This window comes from Ctenocephalides felis, unplaced genomic scaffold (genome assembly GCF_003426905.1).
Source record: "Ctenocephalides felis isolate EL2017-DRISC unplaced genomic scaffold, ASM342690v1 CF-g0.4_SCAFFOLD_00845, whole genome shotgun sequence".
Taxonomy (NCBI): domain Eukaryota; kingdom Metazoa; phylum Arthropoda; class Insecta; order Siphonaptera; family Pulicidae; genus Ctenocephalides; species Ctenocephalides felis.
Genome location: NW_020536999.1, coordinates 61,387,599 through 61,410,589, shown reverse-complemented (window position 1 = coordinate 61,410,589; position 22,991 = coordinate 61,387,599). Strand labels below are relative to the sequence as shown.

Genomic DNA, 22,991 nt, shown 5'->3' with positions numbered 1-22,991 from the left:
TCAATATTTTAATATTGCGCGTATTTAGCGCAAAATTAAATTTCCAAAGTGACATTAAAATATTGTTTTTACAGATCACAGTTTGCGCAAAAATATTCGAAATAGTTGCATAAGAAAGAAAGGTTTTCATATTTTTCCAAAGCTTAGTTAATTATTAATAATTTTTATTGCATCAAAATTGGAATACTATTTTAATATATCCGTTAACCAGAAATAAACGTTTTTTATAGCTTTTTAATGAAATTTCAAAACAAAAAAAAGATCACTTTTGAATTACCCGCCTCCCTATTTCCCGCGGCTGTCGTTGAATTTCGACAGCGCTGTCGTCGGTTGCGTCTCTGTGACGTCATATTATTGATCGCCGAGCTGTGGCAGTCGCCATGTCGCCATTTTGAAAATTAGAGAAAACAGAGTTTGGTGTAATAATTATTAAACAAATCTTGGATCATCTGCTATATTATAAGTGATTTGTGTGTGTTATTAATTTAGTGAGTGTGTGCACAACTGAACGGATTAAGGTGAGTGAATATTTTGCTAGTTATCTTGTGAATAAACATTGAAATCGAGAACGCCGATTGACGTCTTTGTTTTGTCAAATAACGGGACTCATTTTCCTTCGAGGGCTTCGATAGATCTTTTCTTAATGATGCTTCAAGATGCTATAATGTTAATGGTTCGTTTTGCTAATGATGTGATGATTTTTTGACTGTTCCAAAGTTTGTTTGGGTCCATTTCATCTTGGGTTAAGGAACAAAGTACCCGACCTTCGAAGGAGTTTATCATTAAACATATTATCCTACACGAAATATCATTTATTTTTGTAGACCTCTCCTACAAATGTGCATAACTACTGCGCAATTATAAAAGGTATTGCATTCTGATATTTCTATGGAATTAAAACTGTTAATAACACCCGTTATAAAACATTTCGACCAATACAAATTTTATGGCTTCACAAATTCTTCAATCGGATCTCGAAATAACTTGGAAACGATTTTAGGACATTTTAATTGAATTTCGACATGTTGACAATGTCCTATTTTGAATAAATATGACATAATTACATAACCTATAAAACCAAAATTTGGATGACAATGAAAAATCTATTTTTGCATATATTCACTGATAATTCATTTATGTTTACTTGTATCAAAAATATATATTCACTGTTGATTTCATGTATTGCTATGGTTTTAAATACATATACAAATTATAGAATAATCAAATAAAATAAGATATCAATTTTTCTGAACTTATTTGACGCCTTAATTTGATTTTAATTATGTTTGAGGTTTGGTAGTTGTTAAAAGAGGTTATAATTAAATGAGAATTCATAATCAAATCATAATTTATTATTAAAATGTGAATTTATTCTGAGTTGAAATTTGTACATATGTATTGTACGTGAGTTTTGGGTTTTTTATAATAATTTTGATGTTGAAATATGTGTTTCAAATTCTTCAGGACAGTACATCAAATAAAAAGGGAAGAAAGAATTTATTACTTTCATTCAATTCAGAATTCAGATTTTTCACAATTAATAAGGTAATGAGAATTAATGTCCCACAAAATAATCTATAATATTTTATCGTTCTCTTTAATGTGGATATTATAATTTCAACAAATATTGTATATTTATTATTAAATTATAAAAAATGAAATAAACAATTATTATTATAATATTTAATTATCGAATTGGAAAATAAGGTTCACAAGGTTTCATTTGCATTTACAGCAGCCAGAATCAGGAACATGTTAAAATTATATTATTAAATTTGTAGAAGATTTATATAATTTCTATTCATCTGATTTAGTCCATTAATTATTGATAATTTAATTGCATCTTTGAAAATTACGAGAAAATTTTATTATAAATTAATTTCTAAAATTTAAAAGCAGTTTATGAACTAAAATAACCTATAATTTTAACTTTATTTTAAAACTTGAGTGTTTATATACTTATTACGTTTTTTTTTTAAAATTTGTTAGTATTGTATTGTATTGAAGTATTGTATTGAAGAAATTCCCACAATATACAAGTATACATTACAATATACATTTAACTTGTATATTGCATAAAATATACAAGTTTTAATTATAGCAAATTTAGTTTAATTTTAAGCTGCATCATCCATTGGCTTTTGGTACTCGTTCCTTGCTTTAATATAAAATTTATCAAATTTGATTTTTTTTTGAAATTTTTTACGTCGTAAATAGTAATTTCAATAATAAATATCGTAATGGTTCTAAATTGTTACTTACAATTGTTAATTTTTATTTTTGCGTAGTATGATATTTCATATATGACATGTTTGTGTAATAATTCATTCATAAAATCCATCAACATTCATTTTCATTCATCCTTATCTAAGTATAAATTTTTGTCGATTGTTCCACTACCTCCATTGATTATATTTATATTGAATAAATGTTTGAAGAACATGTTTTGATTGTAAAAATCAGAATGTAAATATTTGAAATCGAGTATATAGTCAATCTCTTTGACATAACATTAATAAACCTATAATATGAATCACCGAAAAATCACAACAATAACATCTCAATAATTCGGCGATTGGTTTTGAAAATAGAATGCATTCACGCGTTATCGCGTTGCGACGCGAATTATTTGCACATTTGTTTATCACACGAAATTTCTTGTCGATTAATCATATCGTGACACAAATTTGGATCTAATGTTTATTCATTGCGATTTTTGCAATAATAAATATTTGTTCTAAATGAGAATTGCGTAATAAATACCGAGATTTATGAGCCAATTCTCCAATACACATCTTACTTATTTCGTTAAAATATTATAAGTGTGATAGCTATTCTCATCGGTGTCATAACATAAAATATTCACATATTTTATGTTATGGACATAACAATAAGCAGCTTAAAATAATGGATAGTGAAGCGTTTGCACTTATAAATAAAATAGGTGTGAAGTTGAACTAATGTCATTTCGACCATTGTGCAATTTTGAGGTTAGTTTTCAGCCATTGGCAGTATCAAAAATGTATAAAAACCATAGACCTTAAACTACATGGACTGCTAGTCCTCATGCTTTTCATTTTATTAGCATAGTAGTTTTACTTATTTGTCCAACTTATAGTCATATGATACAATGTTGAATAGAAAGGTTTTATTAATATAATACAATATCTAGATTTCAAACTAATTCCTTTCGCTTCTGCGAATTATTCACAATTTTTTATACGATTTGTATAATCTCTGGGAGAATATATGCTCGATGTCCTGTTATTGTTGAAGAAGTGACTTATACAATCTAGTCCCCACCTCAGTCACCTCGGTATCAAGCAGTGCGGTATTTATAATCAAGCCGTAATCAATGATAATAAATATTATTTCAGGCGTATTTATAATTATTATATTTCAAACGTATTTATAATTAATACTCGAAGGAAAGTAATTTTAAAATATTCATAGTAAAAAAATCAAATTTTGAGGATGAGACTTCACAAATAATCATGTGGTGGTGGATGGCATCGTGACTTAAGGCAAATTCTCGTACCGAAAATTAAAATTTTTAAAGAAGCTTTACATTGTTTGAAAACTGAAAAAAATAGATTTAGATAGAAAAAAAACATTTTCATGAGAAACTTGAAATTATTTATTACATATTGTAATTTTTTCAAAATTTTGACTTTTTTTCATTTTTGGAACTTTTGTCTCCCATTCTTTAATACGGCTCGACCTGCCTTTATCAAAAATTAATCAGCACGTCTCATCATGAAGATGAATCGAAAATTTTGAACTCGAAACATACATAAATGCTTTCTAAGGCGTACTAAAATGTTCAGAAACCTTTGAAACGTATAGATATGAATATCTAATATTAAGGTGAGCAAACATTCCGGATTGGCCGGGACAGTCCCGGCCATTTTTCGACTTGCGTCCCGGTTTTTTCTAAAAGCAATATTTGTCCCGGTTTTAGGTGTTTTGTCAGGGATTTTTAAAAATGTTTTGATTGCCAATATTCTTTCAAATATATTTCAACTAAAAAATTGAACCGAAAAAATGTGCATAAGTTTTTAATTCAACAACAATATTAAATTATCTATCGACGACTATTTTTAATTTTTTTTATTAACTAATAAACAGCAATCAAAATTACATATAATGCTATAAGCTATTCTGCTATGATTTAACAATAAAATTTTACATAATAGAAGAAATATAATAATAAACAGAAAAAGATAATGATAATGATTACAATAAAACTAATAACAATAATAATGACGATAATACTAATAATAATAAAAATCACTCCATTGAGTGATCATTTACAAAAAAATTAAATCTATTCAAGTAGATCTGTTGGCCAGTTTCTTTTAAGTCTTCTGCTTGTTGGCGCATGCAGAAAGGGTTACAATAATTCGTCGTTTGAATGGTTTTCAATTTTCTGGCTTTTGTCTTTGATAAAATGTTTAATATAAGGTATGTTCAAATCATTGTGAATAGTGTGGTTTGAAACATACTATGGAGCAGCATAGCACGTTTCTAGAAGAGTTTTGGATTCAATTCTTTGCATCATAACTATATTAGATTTGCTGTCACATCCCCATAGTTCAATGCTATAGGTCCAAATTGGTTTAATAATGGTTTCATATATTAAGACCTTATTAACCAGAGATAGTTTGGAGTTCCTTCCTATGAGCCAAAATAATTCTTTTAAACGTTACTTTCCGGATGTACAAGTAATATGGTTAGGTTTTGGTGGTTTGTTTTTTATTTTCAAATTTTTTGCCCATTCTTCAATTAGATTTAAAAGTTGTTGCAGCTTCATAGACGCTGTCTTTGGATTTTCATCAAATGCAAGAACTGATGCAACTTCATCTGCAAGCGTGGCAGTTGTTGTTTGTCTGGTCGAAAAATCATTTGTAAAGAGCAAATACAGAAATGGACCCAACACCCTTGCCTGCGGAACCCCAGCCTTCATAATGTTTGGTTCTGAACAACAATTTTTTGTTTGAAATTCTATTGTAATATAAGTCTATTGTTTAAATAGGATGAAGAAGTTCTTCATGTCAAACCTTATCAAATGCTTGACCTGTATCGATCAATATAACAGTTTCAAAAATACTCTCAAAAGATATTTTTTTAGTATCTCGAGAAAATTTGGAAGATCTGTCGAAGATTGGTCGATAAGTCAAAAGATGATTTGGAAGAATTGAAAGATTGAAAGTTAAAGAATTTTAACAAACATCAATAAAAGTAATGTAGTATATAGAAACTTATAGTAATGCATTGTCGTATACCATCTATAAAAAATTATCGTAGTCTGTTTTATGCAACTTTCGACAATAATTTCAACATATTCTACATGAAGTCTTTGCAGTAATTAATATTTTTATTGTTATTAGTATAAGTTGGATTTATGTTATAAATTTGTAATGGAACTTTTGGGTAACGTTTGGTCTTGCCATATTTTAAAAATTTAATTTAAAAAAGAACAAAATTTTTTGAAGACTCCAACTCTACACTCTGTCAGTGGTGTTCAGAAGAATTATCACGATGACCATAGTTTAGGGAAAATCTGATAAAGTTTTGTATTTCAATTTTCCAACTCCTGAATATTTACAAACGTTTACTCTTCTATGGCAGAGTATTTGTTCCAAATTAACATATAAATTATTAAATTCTCCATAATATAATAAATGGATTTTAATAATTTGTATGCGTAGTACGATTTGTTGTTAATTTACATATAGACATATATCATGTTTTGTTGAACTGCGTTGTGCGAAATAGTTAATCATTTGTGAAATTAATTATTGATTTTATCTTGTTTAGTTCATTATGTTAAAAGCCAAATTGGAAGAAAATTTGTATGCTTTGATAATAATACCCAAATAGTTTAGGCGACAATAAAATTTGCCTGTGCAGCTTGTTTAATTTATACATTATTTTAATTTTTGAATTGTTTATATCAAGGAACTTATTGATTCGAAATACTTAGTTTACCTGAAAGATAATTATAATTTAGTAAATTTATTTGAAGTTTTTGCAACATAGTGTTTGAATAATCATTCAAATATTTACATATTTTAAGCTTCTTGTCCAAATGATTCGTATGGTATATATTACCATCAAAATCTACGTATCTTAATACCTGAGTTTTTATGTTTATTAGACAAAGAATTCTTTGTCCCAGAAAATAGTTTTATAGTTCAAAATATTGCCTTGTGTTTAATTATTTTAGTTTTCTTCTTAATTGTGCAATTCTTCATCACTTGCATTTTCTAGTATAATACAAAAATTTTATGCATAAACTAAGTTTTGCACTGTTCAGAGAAGTTGCGTACAAACCTATCAGTAGAAGCTTATATACCAAATTTTTATTTATTAATCGCTTAAAATTGACCTAGCAATTTATTGTCAGTTGTGAAAATATTCATTAAAACAATCTATTTATTATTGATCATTGCGACATCAATTTAATTTTAATGATGCTCTTTAATTTCTATCGTACCGTGTCTTCTCTAACTTTAATTCGTTCAAGAGTCATTTGTCATGGCTGGAAGATTGCATTTTATGCCTGAAACGTGTTTGTTAATTTCTGGAGCATATCCATACAGAATTAAATAATTTTTGTATATTACCAGAAGTTGTATCAATTGATGAAAAGCGATGCTCTTGAAATATTACTTTGTGTTAAGGTATATACAAATAAAAGTTCACTGGAATTATCATATCGCTGTAATCATGTATAAATTTAACTAAGTAAGTGGTATTTTGGACTAACAATGAGGCAAGTTGCATGAACTTCCCGACATGTGTAAATAATCGATTTAATCAATAAATATTTGATTTGTATATGATCTACCTGCCTAATAGTTTATTTGTTCATCTGTTTAAGGTGTAAGGGGTACTTTGAGGTACGAAAAAATGAGAATTTTCAGTATTTTTTTTTGATATTAAACAATGTTTTTTTACAAAAATATTAATACGCCATTATTATACAATGTTTTGACTTGAAGTAACAAACATTTCAGAAAAAAAAATCCCAAAGTTATAGCTGTTTTTGTTGACCCTGTTTCAAAAAACGGTCCTGGCGGTGACCATCATAACTCCTTCTTGATTCATCTAAAATCAATCAAATAAAAAAATAGTTTTATAAATAGATAATCCTGGGCCTGATCGAAGGTTTTCTTTTTTTTTGCAAAAATTAACAAAATGGCAGCATCAGAAACAAAATTTCTAGATTTTTGGGTAAAAAATTAACAGTTAAATGGTCTTAAAAAATTGAAATTTTTGAAAAAATAAAAATCCTTTGATCAGGCCCGAGTTTATTATGTATTCTAAAAGCTGTATAAATTTCATTAAAATTTACTAAGCGGTTTTTGAGTTACAGTGGTCACCGGTTCAAGAAACATAGTTTTGAGAAAAACGCGTTTAAAGTTTCACATTGGATTTACGTACAGAATTTATACTTATTGTTAAAATCTCTATAAAATATCTGATAATTTGATGTGCATATGTCTAATGATCATTTTTGACCGCCCAATGGCTTTTTTTTACTTTTTTTTATTAGATCTCCGAAACCGCTAGACCTGCCTTTATGAAAATTTGATCAATTTTTTATCTTGTCAATACAAGTAAAATGTTTTTTGAATTATTAAAATCGGACGCTCCATTCTCTTAAAAACTGAGTTACCGTTTTTGGCACTTTTTGCCCCGTATCTTCGGAACGGCTAGACCTGCCTTCGCCAAAAACTAATCAGCACGTCTCCTTATCAATATGAATCGAATGTTTTTTGAATTATTCAAATCGGTTGATCGGTGTTCCCGAAATCGTCGACAAAAATTTGTATCCGAACACACACACGCGCGCACACGCGTACACACACACACACATACATACATTTTTTCTAAGGTATGCCAAAATGTTCAGAAACCTTCAAAACGTCGACAAATGCAAAAATTTTCATTTTTGATTTTTTTGCGATTACTATAACTTGCCCTACGGGAAGTTAATAAATAAAAAATAGTATATGTTAAAATGGAAATGTCAAAGGCAGAAAATGCGTCAAAGATATCATATCGCTGTAATCATGTATAAATTTAACTAAGTAAGTGGTATTTTGGACTAACAATGAGGCAAGTTGCATGAACTTCCCGACATGTGTAAATAATCGATTTAATCAATAAATATTTGATTTGTATATGATCTACCTGCCTAATAGTTTATTTGTTCATCTGTTTAAGGTGTAAGGGGTACTTTGAGGTACGAAAAAATGAGAATTTTCAGTATTTTTTTTTGATATTAAACAATGTTTTTTTACAAAAATATTAATACGCCATTATTATACAATGTTTTGACTTGAAGTAACAAACATTTCAGAAAAAAAAAATCCCAAAGTTATAGCTGTTTTTGTTGACCCTGTTTCAAAAAACGGTCCTGGCGGTGACCATCATAACTCCTTCTTGATTCATCTAAAATCAATCAAATAAAAAAATAGTTTTATAAATAGATAATCCTGGGCCTGATCGAAGGTTTTCTTTTTTTTTTGCAAAAATTAACAAAATGGCAGCATCAGAAACAAAATTTCTAGATTTTTGGGTAAAAAATTAACAGTTAAATGGTCTTAAAAAATTGAAATTTTTGAAAAAATAAAAATCCTTTGATCAGGCCCGAGTTTATTATGTATTCTAAAAGCTGTATAAATTTCATTAAAATTTACTAAGCGGTTTTTGAGTTACAGTGGTCACCGGTTCAAGAAACATAGTTTTGAGAAAAACGCGTTTAAAGTTTCACATTGGATTTACGTACAGAAATTCGAATTGTTGAATTACTTAAACCGAGTCATCTATTTCTGGGCCATATAATAGTTCATCAGTCATTGTGCAAGTTTCCAAAATTTCCATTTGCTGTTGCCTACGAAGCATTTTGGCCTTTCGAGGTGTTTTCGTTGGCGCGCTGATCTGCAACTTTCACACGTGCAATATCCAATTTTTCAGCATACCAATGGGATTCATACCCACAATTATGTCCTAGGGTATCCATAATCAATATTAATGATTATGTATATGAAATCAGCAATTTCTACGATAGTAGAACTAGTTATCACGGTTTTTAGGCATATTTTTTTTACACTAGTTGGTCGAAGCTTTTAATTTTCTCTGATTATGGATTCAATCTTGAACTACTCTTTTAAAACATCAGGAGGTGAGGGAGAATAATCTTGAGTATAAGTATCGAGCTCTTTACTTGCGTCAACGCGCTGCTAAGAGTCCAATAACTCAAAAAGTAATCATCGGATCAACTTGAAATTTTCAAGATATTACACATAATGAAAATGGAAAAAAATAAAAATCGATTTTTCAAAATGAAATTTTTGAAACCCCTTAAGTGACTACCTGTCTAAGTTGTACATTTGTCTACTTCTGTACCTACTGCCTGTCCACGCGTTCATCTGTCTGAATTTCTATCTGTCTACATGTTTTCTACATGTTCTACCTTCCTATTTGTCTACTTGTCTACATGTTCGCCTGTCTATCTGTATACCTGTCTGCCCGACATCTGTGTATCAACATTTCTATATCTGTATAATTTTTTTTACTATTTTCCCTGCAACTCTGAACCCGATGGACCTGCATTCTCCGTGAATACAAGTAAAATTTGTTTGAGTCATTAGAATCGGATACTCTCTTCTCTCAAAAACTGCCAGTTATGCACTCTTTGCATCCCCAAAACGACTGCCAGTTTGAAACATATAGATATGTTAAAAAAAATTATCCATTTTTTGCGATTACTGTAACTTACCTTACTGGAAGTTACTAAATAATTGAACAGACAAGTGCATAAAAAGACAGCTTGCCTTTTTATTTCTAGCTGCCTGTACATAGCTGCGTTTTTCATTTAATATATCACTTTCTTTTATTAGTCATTGAGTACGTTCTAATTACTGGATTTGCAATAAATCGATGCGTGAATTCATTTGTATGATTCTAGAACCACTCGATATATATAAATAGCGTTCTATAATAAGTTTTTTTTAATTGTTAATGATTTTAAATAATAATGTGCAGAATCGAACAAGCGTAACAGAAAATATACAGAAAAAGTGAAGGTCGAGTTTGTTCATTGAGGGTGTATCTTTCCAGTATAATGAAAGGGCTAGTGGGGTGGGTGGCATCGTGCCTTAAGGCAAATTGCTGGAACTTCCCGTACCGTAACGAAATGTTCGAGGAATACTGAATGTTTTCAAATAGATTAATATAAATATTGTAACATTGTCTAATATTTATAAGAATTATATAAACTGAATTGCAAAGTTGAAATTATTTGTAAAGTATATTAGAACAATAGTCAGAATTAAAAATAAAATCTTAATTATTTTCGATATACAAAAAATTAAAAAAAAAAAAGTTGAAACATTTTTTTTTCCAAAATCAATTATTTTGTTAAGGCAAGCAGAAAGTTCTTTGAATCAATTAAATCGGACGCTTAGTTCTCTCAAAAACTGCCATTTTTTGTACATTTAGCTCCATATCTTCGAAATGGCTGGGCCTGCCTTTGCGAAAAACTAATAACCACTTCTCCCAATCATTACTAATTGAATGTTTTTAGATCATCCAAATCGGATGATACGTTCTCTCAAAAACTCGATTTCTATTTTCTGCACTCTTTGCTCTTTATCTCCGTAACTGCTGGACCTGCCTTTGCCAAAAACTAATCAGCACATCTCCTTATCAATAGGAATCGAATGTTTTTGAACCATTCAAATCGATTGATCCATACGCCAGAAAACGTGGACGAAAAATTGTATTCATACATACATACACACACACACACATCCATTTTTCTGAGGTATGCCAAAATGTTCAGAAACCTTCAAAACGTCGAGAAATGTAAAAATTTTCAATTCCGATTTTCGGCCCATTACAATAACTTACTAATCCTACGGGAAGTTAAAAATAATTTTATAAAATTATTCAATGATCACGAAACAGGATTAGTCTACTGTTTTCCACGTTTTTTCATCATGATATTCCAAAGTTTTTATAGATATTTTTGGTTGAAATTATGAATTCGTGCTTCTAGGTTAGGTATGCTCTGTGAATTGGGTTAGTTCAGGACCAAGTTGACTTATTTTTCGATACTGCAGTGTTTCAATGGGCTATATTCTTTATTGGGATTATACCATATTATATCATATTCTTTATATTTTTAAACGATATTGGATAACGCCGTTATTGGAATTAGTATGATTGGGAAATAGGGATCGAACTGTGTACTTAGTTTCAACGGGCTAGAAATTATGTCTACTTGATGTAAAATTTAGAAATTATTTACGAAAATTTCAAATATCAAAAAAAAGTTATGTGGGAAATTATGTGTTTTTTTTTTACTCTTAACTATTTCTAATGAAAATTGTTCATATCCTTGTGATATTGAGTATATATAAACTCATAACTGTTTATTGCTGTTTATCATTTTGTGTTCATCGTTTCATTTAATGCGAGCTTATCACTTTCCGATGTATTATTACGCATTTCTGTTAAAGTAATTCCTTTTATTACATGCACGACGTGGAGTAATGGTGAAGAACGTTGACTAATCCCTCAACCTCGGTTAGCTCGATATCGGGCAGTATGATACCAGATTTCCAGTTGTGATCTTAAATGAAAATAGTCTTTCAATTCTTCTATAAAATAGAAATGATATGTAACGGGTTTATAATCGTACGAGTTGGTAGTCACGAACTGTTGAAAAGCTTTGTATTTGCTGTGCTATAAGGAATTTTATACATAAAACCTCTAAGTCACAAATGTCAAATAAAAGTTTTATCATAAGAGCAGCTTTCTGATGCCTCTTTCATAAAACATGTGAAGTCTAACCAAAGTTAAAACTATGACGTTTGAACCTTTTGGAGGTTACGTTTTATGTGTAAAACGCTTGATCGCACAGCAAAGACTTAGCTTTTTGGCAGTTTGTGACTACTATCACCAAGACTGTAGCTGTAGTGAAATAGTAGATTAAGGGGGTATTCTACTGTAGAGGCATGAATTTCGCCCGGTTTTTGAAGCGCTGTATAAAGGAAACAAATAATATTTTTACTATCGATTTTTTTTTATCATTTGTTTATTGATATTTTATTATTACATAAAAAAATTATTAAAGAAAAAAAATTAAAATTCGCAAAGTTATGAGCAGTCAAAGTGGGGGCTCAAAAAAAATGAGGGTGTCCTGGCGTGCATGATTCCAACCCTCCTGGTGATGTTAATCATAAAAAATAGATGGATTCTTATGCCGCTATCGTATGACCCTTGGATAAGTAAAAACAAAAATTTTTGTTTGAATGGCGGCAGTTTGAAAAAAAAAAATTTTTTTCATGTTTTTTAAACAATTCCGAATTTTTTAAAAATACTAAATGAAAAGTTATAGTTCTGGGCAAGGTTCACGCCTCTGCAAATTTGAAGTAAATCGGTTCATTAGAACTCGAGATATCCTTACCGCCAGCTCGAAAAAAGTAGTTCCGAGAAAAACGCGTTCAAAGTTTTGCAGTTTCCTTTTAATGACATATTTTTGAATAACTAAAATTTGAAAATATGAAAAAAAATTTTTTTCAAAATTCTACAGTATAATACCCCCTTAAGTCGTCCAACAAACAAGTTATAGGACAAGTAGTTGAATAGTTCTAATTGTTATTGAAACTAGTGGGGCGCATGGCATCTAGCCTTAAGACAAATTGCTGGAACTTCCCGTACCAAATATTATTTTTTAAAAAACGATTAACATTTTTGAAAAAAAAATGACTTCGAAAAAATTAGATTTTTGAGAAACTAAAAAAAAATGTTTTCTTTATTTTGATATATTTTGGAAATTCTGAACTTTTTTTCAAAGCAATCGTACTGCTTTAACTGCATAGAGACAAAATGCTAAAGCGCGTAAGCGCCGCGTTGCCGTCTAACGAATAAACATTGGTAAGGAACCCATAGGAATGCATACAGAATTTATACTTACTGTTAAAATCTCTATAAAATATCTGATAATTTGATGTGCATATGTCTAATGATCATTTTTGACCGCCCAATGGCTTTTTTTTACTTTTTTTATTAGATCTCCGAAACCGCTAGACCTGCCTTTATGAAAATTTGATCAATTTTTTATCTTGTCAATACAAGTAAAATGTTTTTTGAATTATTAAAATCGGACGCTCCGTTCTCTTAAAAACTGAGTTACCGTTTTTGGCACTTTTTGCCCCGTATCTTCGGAACGGCTAGACCTACCTTCGACAAAAACTAATCAGCACGTCTCCTTATCAATATGAATCGAATGTTTTTTGAATTATTCAAATCGGTTGATCGGTGTTCCCGAAATCGTCGACAAAAATTTGTATCCGAACACACACACGCGCGCACACGCGTACACACACACACACATACATACATTTTTTCTAAGGTATGCCAAAATGTTCAGAAACCTTCAAAACGTCGACAAATGCAAAAATTTTCATTTTTGATTTTTTTGCGATTACTATAACTTGCCCTACGGGAAGTTAATAAATAAAAAATAGTATATGTTAAAATGGAAATGTCAAAGGCAGAAAATGCGTCAAAGATATCTTATATCTTAATGAGGAGTTCGAGCTAACTAAATTTTTTAATAATCGGTGTTATAACGAACATAATTTCTGCTTCAAAAAATGTGATGTTGCTAATGATCTAAATGATCATTTATTTAAAGTCATGACAAATCTATATTCATTTCTCAGAACGTAGCCAGCCACCTACAATTGTTAGTGATAAGCTAATTAGCGATATGGACGTCTTTTTAATTGAGCTTTCTCTGCTATCATGGTTCATGCACATTGTTCTATATATCGTATTCATTAAAACTTGAAATCGTTTCATAACATACTCGGGTATGTTTTATAATGATATTTAACTGCGAATGTTTCTAAATATACATTTGAGAAATTTTTTCTCACCAATAAAATTGTTGTGTTACCATAGTTTAATTAATCGATATTTTGATATTGTTTTAATTTTTTATTATTTAATATGCTAATAAAATAGCGAAATGTTATCTTGTGCGTATATACGATGATAATTTTATAGCATACAAGTTTGTGATGAGCCAAAATTACTAAATAAAATTGCGCTTTAAGGTCCAGTTTACTTACATAAGATCAAAAACAAGTATTATGAACAGGCAGGTTAGAGTAATCGCAAAAAAATCGAAAATGAGGTTTCTGAACGTTTTGGCATACCTTAGAAAAAATGGATCTGTGTATGTGTGTGTGTGTGTGCGTGTGTGCGGATACAAATTTTCGTCGACGATTTCGGGAACACGGTTCAACAGATTTCAATTATTCAAGAAACATTCGATTCCTATTAATAAGGAGACGTGCTGATTAGTTTTCGGCTCGGGCAGGTCTAGCCGTTTCAAAGATACGGGGCAGAAAGTGCCAAAAACGGGTACTCAGTTATTAAGAGAACGGAGCGTCCGATTTTAATAATTCAAAAAACATTTTACTTGTATTGACGAGATGAAGAACTGATTAAATTTAAGGAAGGCAGGTTTAGCGGTTTCGGAGATCTAGTAAAAAATGTAAAAAAAAAATGTTTTTGAGATCTAAAATTATTATTAGACATATGCACATCAAATTATCAGATATTTTATGGAGATTTTAATAATGTGTATCAATTTTGTTTACATTTCTATTGGTTTCATAACATAGTTTGTCTGTTAGACGGCGACGCGGCGCTTACGCGCTTCGATATTGCGTCTCTATGCAGCTAAAGCAGTGCGATTGCTTTGAAAAAAGTTCAAAATTTCCGAAATATTTCTAAACTAAAAAAAAAAAAATTTTTTTTCAAAAGTTTTTTTTCCAAAAAAGTAATTTTTTTCCAAAAATTTAAAATTTCTCAAAAATCTAATTTTTTCCTAGTTTAAAACATATTTAATCTTTTTTTTTTTAAATTTCAATCTTTGGTACGGGAAATTTCAGCAATTTGCCTCAAGGCACGATGCCATACGCACTAGTTAACTAAATTTAAATTAATTAAAATTAACAATGAAAATGTAATGCTTTGGTTTAATGTTATATACCAAAAAACTCTTGGTGTATACACTGCCTTTGGCTTGAATAGTTATATTTTATACACTAGTATAAGTTTAACATGGTATTAATTTTACCGATAGTTAGTCTTTGGTCAAATTGAGTCTTTTTACTATTTCAGATGAAGCGTTCGCGTGCTTCACAAGTTTACTTCGAAACAACTATACAATAGTCATTAGATGTGTGCATTATGTCTGAGTTTACCAATATACTTGCACTTTAATTCTCGAAATTATTTTATATAAATGAATTGAATCAATAACTATTTGCTTCATTTATCAATAGAAATTTATATATTGATTTTCTTTGCTATGGCTTACTTGTTCCATTTAAATAATGTGCATTAGTGCACCATCATTTCCTAGAAAATAAATATTGGCGTTTGTGAAATGGATTCGATCAGCAGCTTGTTTTAAACATATACAAAACGATTTTTTAGTATCTGGTTTTGTGAACAGTCTGTGCAAACCAGAAGACGCAAACAATTTATGCAAAAATATTTACTATGGAAATCGAATTAGATCGATATGAAGATTTATGTGTGATACCATCCTAAAATATTGTTTAAATAAAGGTGAAAGTTACCTATTAAGGGGGTATTCTACTGTAGAAGCATGAATTTTGCCCGGTTTTTGAAGTACGGTATAAAGGAAACAAATAATATTTTTACGATCATTTTTTTTATCATTTGTTTATTGATATTTTATTATTACATAAAAAAATTATTAAAGAAAAAAAATTAGAATTCACAAAGTTATGAGCAGTCAAAGTGGGGGCTCAAAAAAAAAGAGGGTGTCCTGGCGTGCATGATTCCAACCCTCCTGGTGATCCGAAACATAAAAAATAGATGGATTCTTAATTATTATAGATGCCGCTATCGTATGAACCCTTGGATAAGTTAAAATAAATATTTTTGTTCGAATGGCGGCAGTTTGAAAAAAAAAATTTTTTTTTCATGTTTTTTTTAACAATTCCGAATTTTTTAAAAATACTAAAAGAAAAGTTATAGTTTTGGGAAAGGTCCATGCGATAAAGCGATGTATAGAGAAGATCCTCTCCAAATTTGAAGTAAATCGGTTCATTAGAACTTGAGATATCCTTACCGCCAGCTCACTAAAACGGATATAACTCAGGAAATAATTGTAATTTTGAAAAATCCTTTTAATGACATATTTCTGAATAACTAAACTTTGAAAATATAAAGAAAATTTTTTTTCGATTTTTTCAAAATTCTACAGTAGAATACCCCCTTAAGCCCTGACTTTGTTATAGGAATCTGCTTAGTTGAGTTATTACCAATTTTTTTTTAGCACACATTGGCCTCAAAAATTGACATTATCTTCTAATTCACTATAATATTTTACTACGAAAATGAAAATATATTGCTTCCTTTTGATTTTTTCAAGTTATTTTTTTAAATTATTTATATCTTTTAAGTTATTTTTTTTAATAGTTTTTATTTAATGATTTTTCCAGTAACACCGTGTGAGGATTTTTGAATACATGAATGGTGTATATGAAACGAAATTTTTGTTTAACCGTTTGTTGAGGGTTTAGCAGCTCAACAAAGATGAAAACTTTTATCTGTATCAAAAGCTAGAATTTTTCATATTTTTGACTCCAAATGTTTTGTTCATTTATTGGGCTAAACTATTATCTATGGTAATACAAATTATCCACTGGAAATTTGTAAAATAACACTAGACAGAGAAAAATATTAAGATTAGTATAGGTCTGATTTATTCAAAAACTCCTGGCCAATTTGCAAATACTATCTGCTGTGAAACTTAAATAAAATCCTGCCTATGATGTGCGTGTGTGTTTTATGAGAAATTATTAAAAAAGTTATAATTTGTTTAAAAAATATTCAATTAGGTTTATCACTTTTAGATGCAACCATTATTTTATATTTTCCTTTTCCTAGTTAACTTGCCAAACTCACATTTTCATTTTACATCTCTTACAGGCATTTCGATAAATTCAGTATTGTAACTAGAGAGAAAAACAAGACTTATTTCTTCAGAACCACTGACCGCTTCATAACCAAGTTAGATTTTGACAGAAGAGGAATTTCCAATACCCACCCATAAATCGTCATCCGATCAACGCAAAAACTCAACTCGAAACAATCGAGTCGAGTCGCTTCGAGTTTGGTCAGCGTGGTCGATTCGCAACTTCCAAAATAAATCGTAGATTTGAACTGAATTCTCGTTTGCGAGTGTGTGTGATAGCAGGCTGAGATCGCCTCTCATGTGGATGGTGGGGCAGCATGTCTGCTCTGGGAAGCAAGGCTGAACGCCAGCCCAAATCCCGGTTCCAATCGCTGGACATCAATAATCTATACTGCACAAGCAGGGTAAGTTGAAACACTTTAAATCTATATTTGTTTATTAATAACACGTTCCATCCGGCGCGGATCACCGGTGGTCCACGGTCTTTGTGCATCTACTGATCTACAAATGTTTGTCATGTCCATGTAATTGTTCTGTTTATCATTTGTATTATGGTATTTAATTTTTCTTGTGTAATAATAAGAATGTTTCAGTTTTGATTGACAAAAATATTTTTTATAGTAATCTACAAATATATCAATCATTTTTTAAATTAGAGTTTGAATGAATATATATATATATATATATATATATATATATATATATATATATATATATATATATGAGTGAGTTCTTGAGGGCGATACATCAAACAAAGAAAAGCCAAAGATTTATAAAATAATCTTTATTTCCAAACGTTTCGACATTCAATTTAATGTCATCATCAGTGGATCTAAAAACAGTATGAAAATTAGTATATCTAGGTAATTATAATATATGTGGATTGGTAAAGGAACTATACAATAAGAGAAAAATTAACAAACAGCAACACTTAACAACAAACCAAATATAAAAGATAGGAAAGGTAGTAGAGACTAGAATTAAATAAATAATTAAAAAATATAGGTAAAAATATATATATATATATATATATATATATATATATATATAAACATACAATATATGTAAACTCGTATATATGTAAAGCAAACAAAATATTTATGAAGATGGATAATACATATAAAATACAAGTGGACTTACATTATGTTGGATTGGTTACATATAGAGAGGTGTACACAGCACTAGAGATTGGCACTAACATTTATACAACTAACTTGTCAACACTATGCATTTTTTATAATTTTTTGTATGATGTAAACAGAAAAATGATAGTTTTATTGAACAAAAATGTAAGTAGAATTATGTAATTTCTGCCACGACTTCTGTACTTTGCAAGTACCGAGGCATGTATAAACGCCAACACGTGTTTTGAGAGATTTTTAAGGGTCATTCCAGGATTGTTATGGGCGGGTAGGTAGAAAATGGTCGGAGTTGAAACTAGTAATGTTAGGCTAGGTTTGTATGGTTAGAATTAGGAGAAAAAAATTGGAAATGTTATTTAGTATTACTAGGTAGTTATACTAATAACTCAAATAACTAAAATAAAAAATATTTAGGGTTTATTCAAAATTTGCTATGCATGGGTAGGTAAAGCTCGGGTATCAAGGCTGAAGTTAAACTAGGAAGTGTTGGCAAAGTTAGTAAGGTCAGAATTAGTTTTGTTCAGAGGAGATAAATTTGGAAACATTATTTAGTATTACTTGGTAGGTACGTATTCGCATATTTTTCGATATTCGCATTTGCATTCCTATTTGCAAAAAACGATGCGAATATTTAGCGAATGTATTTAACAAACAAAAAGGAAATTATTATATAGTTGCATATGAAATGATAACACAACTGATAAGATTTATATATTTTTATTTAATCATACTTATTTATTTTTCCATTTCACTATATATTTTCTAAGAATTAAATATGATGAAATATAAACTTAAAAAACCAAATAATGAATACTTGACTATTTGTAAATAACCTTTTTTTTTAAAAAAAAATATTTATTTCTATTTAAAACAAAAGTAAAGTTCTAATATTCATAATGTTAACATTTGGTTTCAATTGCACATTTTTTCACTAATTTTCTTTTTTTATGAATTAAAAATAATGAAATATAAACTACACAATTATAGTTTTGCTAATAACAAGTTGACACAGTTGACTATTAAAATATTTAAACTCGCTGCAACTTTAAATTCGTAGTAATTAAATTGAAGTAAAGGAATGTTAAATTTTAAAAATAAAAGTTTTGAAGCTCTTTCTCCGTGCAGCCTGTTTCGATGAGGTGTGTAAAGAAGTCAAGCTCCACTGAAAACTCTTTCACTTGTGGGTGGAGTTACCAAATATTCTCTGGCTACAGAAGAAAGAATTTTATATATATATATATCCAATACATATTCATTAATATTTTTTTTAATTAAAACTTCTACAGTATTAGGAATTTCATTTTCTAATTTTTCCTCGCTTTACTTGAGTCCATCATCATTTTCATAGTTTCTTTTAGTGATACAGATTTTTCTGAAAGACTGGCACTGGAGCCAAAGTTTTCCTTAACCTGATTAGTCATTTTAGAACGCTTTGAATTTGAACATGAAGGAAAGCTTAAGTCCTCATTTCCAATTAAATCCAAAATATTTTTCACGAGCTGATATTTGGTTGAAGGATTTTTGAAAAATTTCGATTTGACCCGTGTTTCTTGTAGATTAGCAAGTTCATCTTGAGCTACATTAGAGTGGTAAAAATGTGTTGCTATCTTTTTACATTTGAAATGTCAAACATTTTGCGCGCTTTATTTGAAATTTAACATTCGCGAATATTGAAGATGAGTACTCGCTTTCGCATTCGCATTCGCGAATGTGAAAAATCCAACATTCGTTACATCACTAATATATGTATATGTGTATACATGCTGGAAAATAATAAACATCTATTTGCTTGTGCTTGTTTTCAATAGATATAAATAAAAATTATTTTAAAGAGCACAAATATCGTCATGAATGAAGGTATCGTTTCGGCGATCGAAAATGTGTCGTGCATAACGTGTTAATGACAAATGGCTTAGTGCTCTAGAACTTAATAAAGGTATATAAATCCAGATGAACCAGAAGTTTCAGACGATAAATTAAACCTCACAGATCTTATGTATTATTTGTCCAAATATTGAAAACAAATATAGCATTAATTGGCTAATCACATTACATTTTTTATAGTACGATGGTATATAGAATATCGAAAATAATGCTTACGCTCAAACTAGTGTAATGATTCATTTGGTTTGGTAACAGCTTGCAGTTCAGAAAAAAGATTAAGTTAGGATGACAAAATATTTGACAAATGAGTCAATATATGAGATAAGCGAATTCGATTATCAAATAATCATCAGTTTAGACAAAGTTTTATCAACGTAGGTAAAGGAGGTAAAGGTATATTAATGAAAGTTATAAAGATAAGACGTATCTCGTTAATCTACTTATCTTCAGAATCGAATTTAAATATTTTGAATTAAACGTTACACTATAAAATGAGGATTACTATAAAAAATACTTTGTGTATTAATCATTTGCTGCACATTGTCCTTCTGTCAATAATGATTTCACTTCTTATGATTAAATATTTTTTTAAATATATTTATAAATCCCAATATTCGTGCCGCCTCAGCTTGAACTACCTTATACAAATTTATCCCTAGGATCGTCTAGAATCATTCTATAAAATTGGTTAAATAAAAATCAGTAAATCATGTACATTATTCCATAGAGTTCACGACAAAAAGTGTTAACTAATTTATCGAATATAACATTCAGTATATCAATATATGTTATCGATTTAGGGTGATACCGTCGAACAGTTGACGCAGAAGAGCAGCGTACCGCGCAAACATGGCATGCAGAGTCTGGGTAAAGTGCCGACGGCCCGTCGCCCACCAGCTAATCTTCCGTCGATAAGAGCCGAGGCAACAACAACAAGCAGCAACACTACCATCGTTAACAACTCTACATCTACTTCAGCGGCTACAACAGATCCGCAACAGCAACAGCAAGTACAGCAACAGCAAGCAGGAACTACCGGGCCAGTCCCAAACGCAGCAGGTCAAGTATCAAATAATCATCAGTTTAGACAATGTTTTATCAACGTAGGTAAAGGAGGTAAAGGTATATTAATGAAAGTTATAAAGATAAGACGTATCTCGTTAATCTACTTATCTTCAGAATCGAATTCTAAATATTTTGAATTAAACGTTACACTATAAAATGAGATTACTATAAAAAATACTTTGTGTATTAATCATTTGCTGCACATTGTCCTTCTGTTCAATAATGATTTCACTTCTTATGATTTAAAATATTTTTAAATATATTTATAAATCCCAATATTCGTGCCGCCTCAGCTTGAACTACCTTATACAAATTATCCCTAGGATCGTCTAGAATCATTCTATAAAATGGTTAAATAAAAATCAGTAAATCATGTACATTATTCCATAGAGTTCACGACAAAAAGTGTTAACTAATTTATCGAATATAACATTCAGTATATCAATATATGTTATCGATTTAGGGTGATACCGTCGAACAGTTGACGCAGAAGAGCAGCGTACCGCGCAAACATGGCATGCAGAGTCTGGGTAAAGTGCCGACGGCCCGTCGCCCACCAGCTAATCTTCCGTCGATAAGAGCCGAGGCAACAACAACAAGCAGCAACACTACCATCGTTAACAACTCTACATCTACTTCAGCGGCTACAACAGATCCGCAACAGCAACAGCAAGTACAGCAACAGCAAGCAGGAACTACCGGGCCAGTCCCAAACGCAGCAGGTCAAGGATCATGGGCGTCGGACTCGAAGAATGTTAGTATTATATTATTGCACGCATTGAATGCTTATTCAAACAAAAATTGCATTACATGGTTTATTATATTTTTAAAGCCTGCCGCAGCACAGCCTGCGGTGTCACCGCAGTTGCCGCAGCCAGTAAGTGGCGTCACTTCGCCGGCCCCCCGGTTGGCGGAGCCACCGCTGGAGGTGCTGGAGCTCCCATGGGGGGCCCGGCCCTCCAGCAAGTGCATCCACAGTTTCAAGCCATCATGCCATCTTTTGTAAGTTCAAATCAAAATTAATTCAATCAGGTCAATTGAAAATGACAACAAATGGTTTACTGGTAACTTCAAAACTGATAAAGTTTTCTACTTTTTTTATTTATTATTGCTCTTTGTCATACTGGAAACTTTTATCAGACTTAATATTTTTTATAAAAAAAAATATTACAAAATATTAGATTGCTAAACTTTTATTTCGTATTGACCACACTAGTATCAGAAAAATGACCGAATCGTATATTTGAATTTGATTATGAAAAAAATTATCTTAGGAGTTAATTTGGGCTTGGAATTCATTTGTTACTGGCATTTCTACTATCATATAGTTTTAATAAGAATATATATGGTTAACATAGATGTATCGAGGCAGTGGTGGCGCGGCCGGCAACTTTGGTCTCCCTCAGAACTTCGGCGCAGCTCCGACCACGGCTAGAAACCAAGCCAGACCGCAAAATAGCTATAATGAAACACAAGGGTGAGTTTTAGTGCTATATAATTTTATGAAGATATAAATAATAAACTTTACCAATTAAATACTTCTTCAGGTCACGAGACAATAGACGCGGACCTCCAATCTCTAAGCGCGATATTGATTTGTCCGACGCACCTTTACAAAGACCAATCATAAAAGAAGAGGATTTAGATAAAATGGAAGACATTGCTCGTGATGTAGGATGGGCTGCTCATGATGACATTGACTACAAGTAAGTTCATTTCTAATTTCATATTTTGCTATTGTCAGTTGCATATTTGAGAAGATTGTTTTAATAAAATGAATGACCATATAAAGCCATGTGGTCTGGAGCTAAATAATCAGAAAGATATAGATTTTTTTTGCATAAATGTAA

The 22,991-nt window shown here is 30.4% G+C and overlaps 1 protein-coding gene across 1 annotated transcript in view; it reads left to right on the top strand.

The window, feature by feature from the left end:
- Window positions 1-378: 378 nt before the first annotated feature.
- Window positions 379-22,991, top strand: part of LOC113386824 (putative uncharacterized protein DDB_G0282133) — a 42,305-nt gene continuing 19,692 nt past the window's right edge. Inside the window, 7 exon segments of the mRNA XM_026624590.1 lie at window positions 379-518; window positions 17,065-17,454; window positions 20,877-21,135; window positions 21,864-21,899; window positions 21,974-22,143; window positions 22,500-22,618; window positions 22,689-22,847. Of these exon segments, the coding sequence (XP_026480375.1) occupies window positions 17,368-17,454; window positions 20,877-21,135; window positions 21,864-21,899; window positions 21,974-22,143; window positions 22,500-22,618; window positions 22,689-22,847 (830 nt within the window). The 5' untranslated portion in view covers window positions 379-518; window positions 17,065-17,367.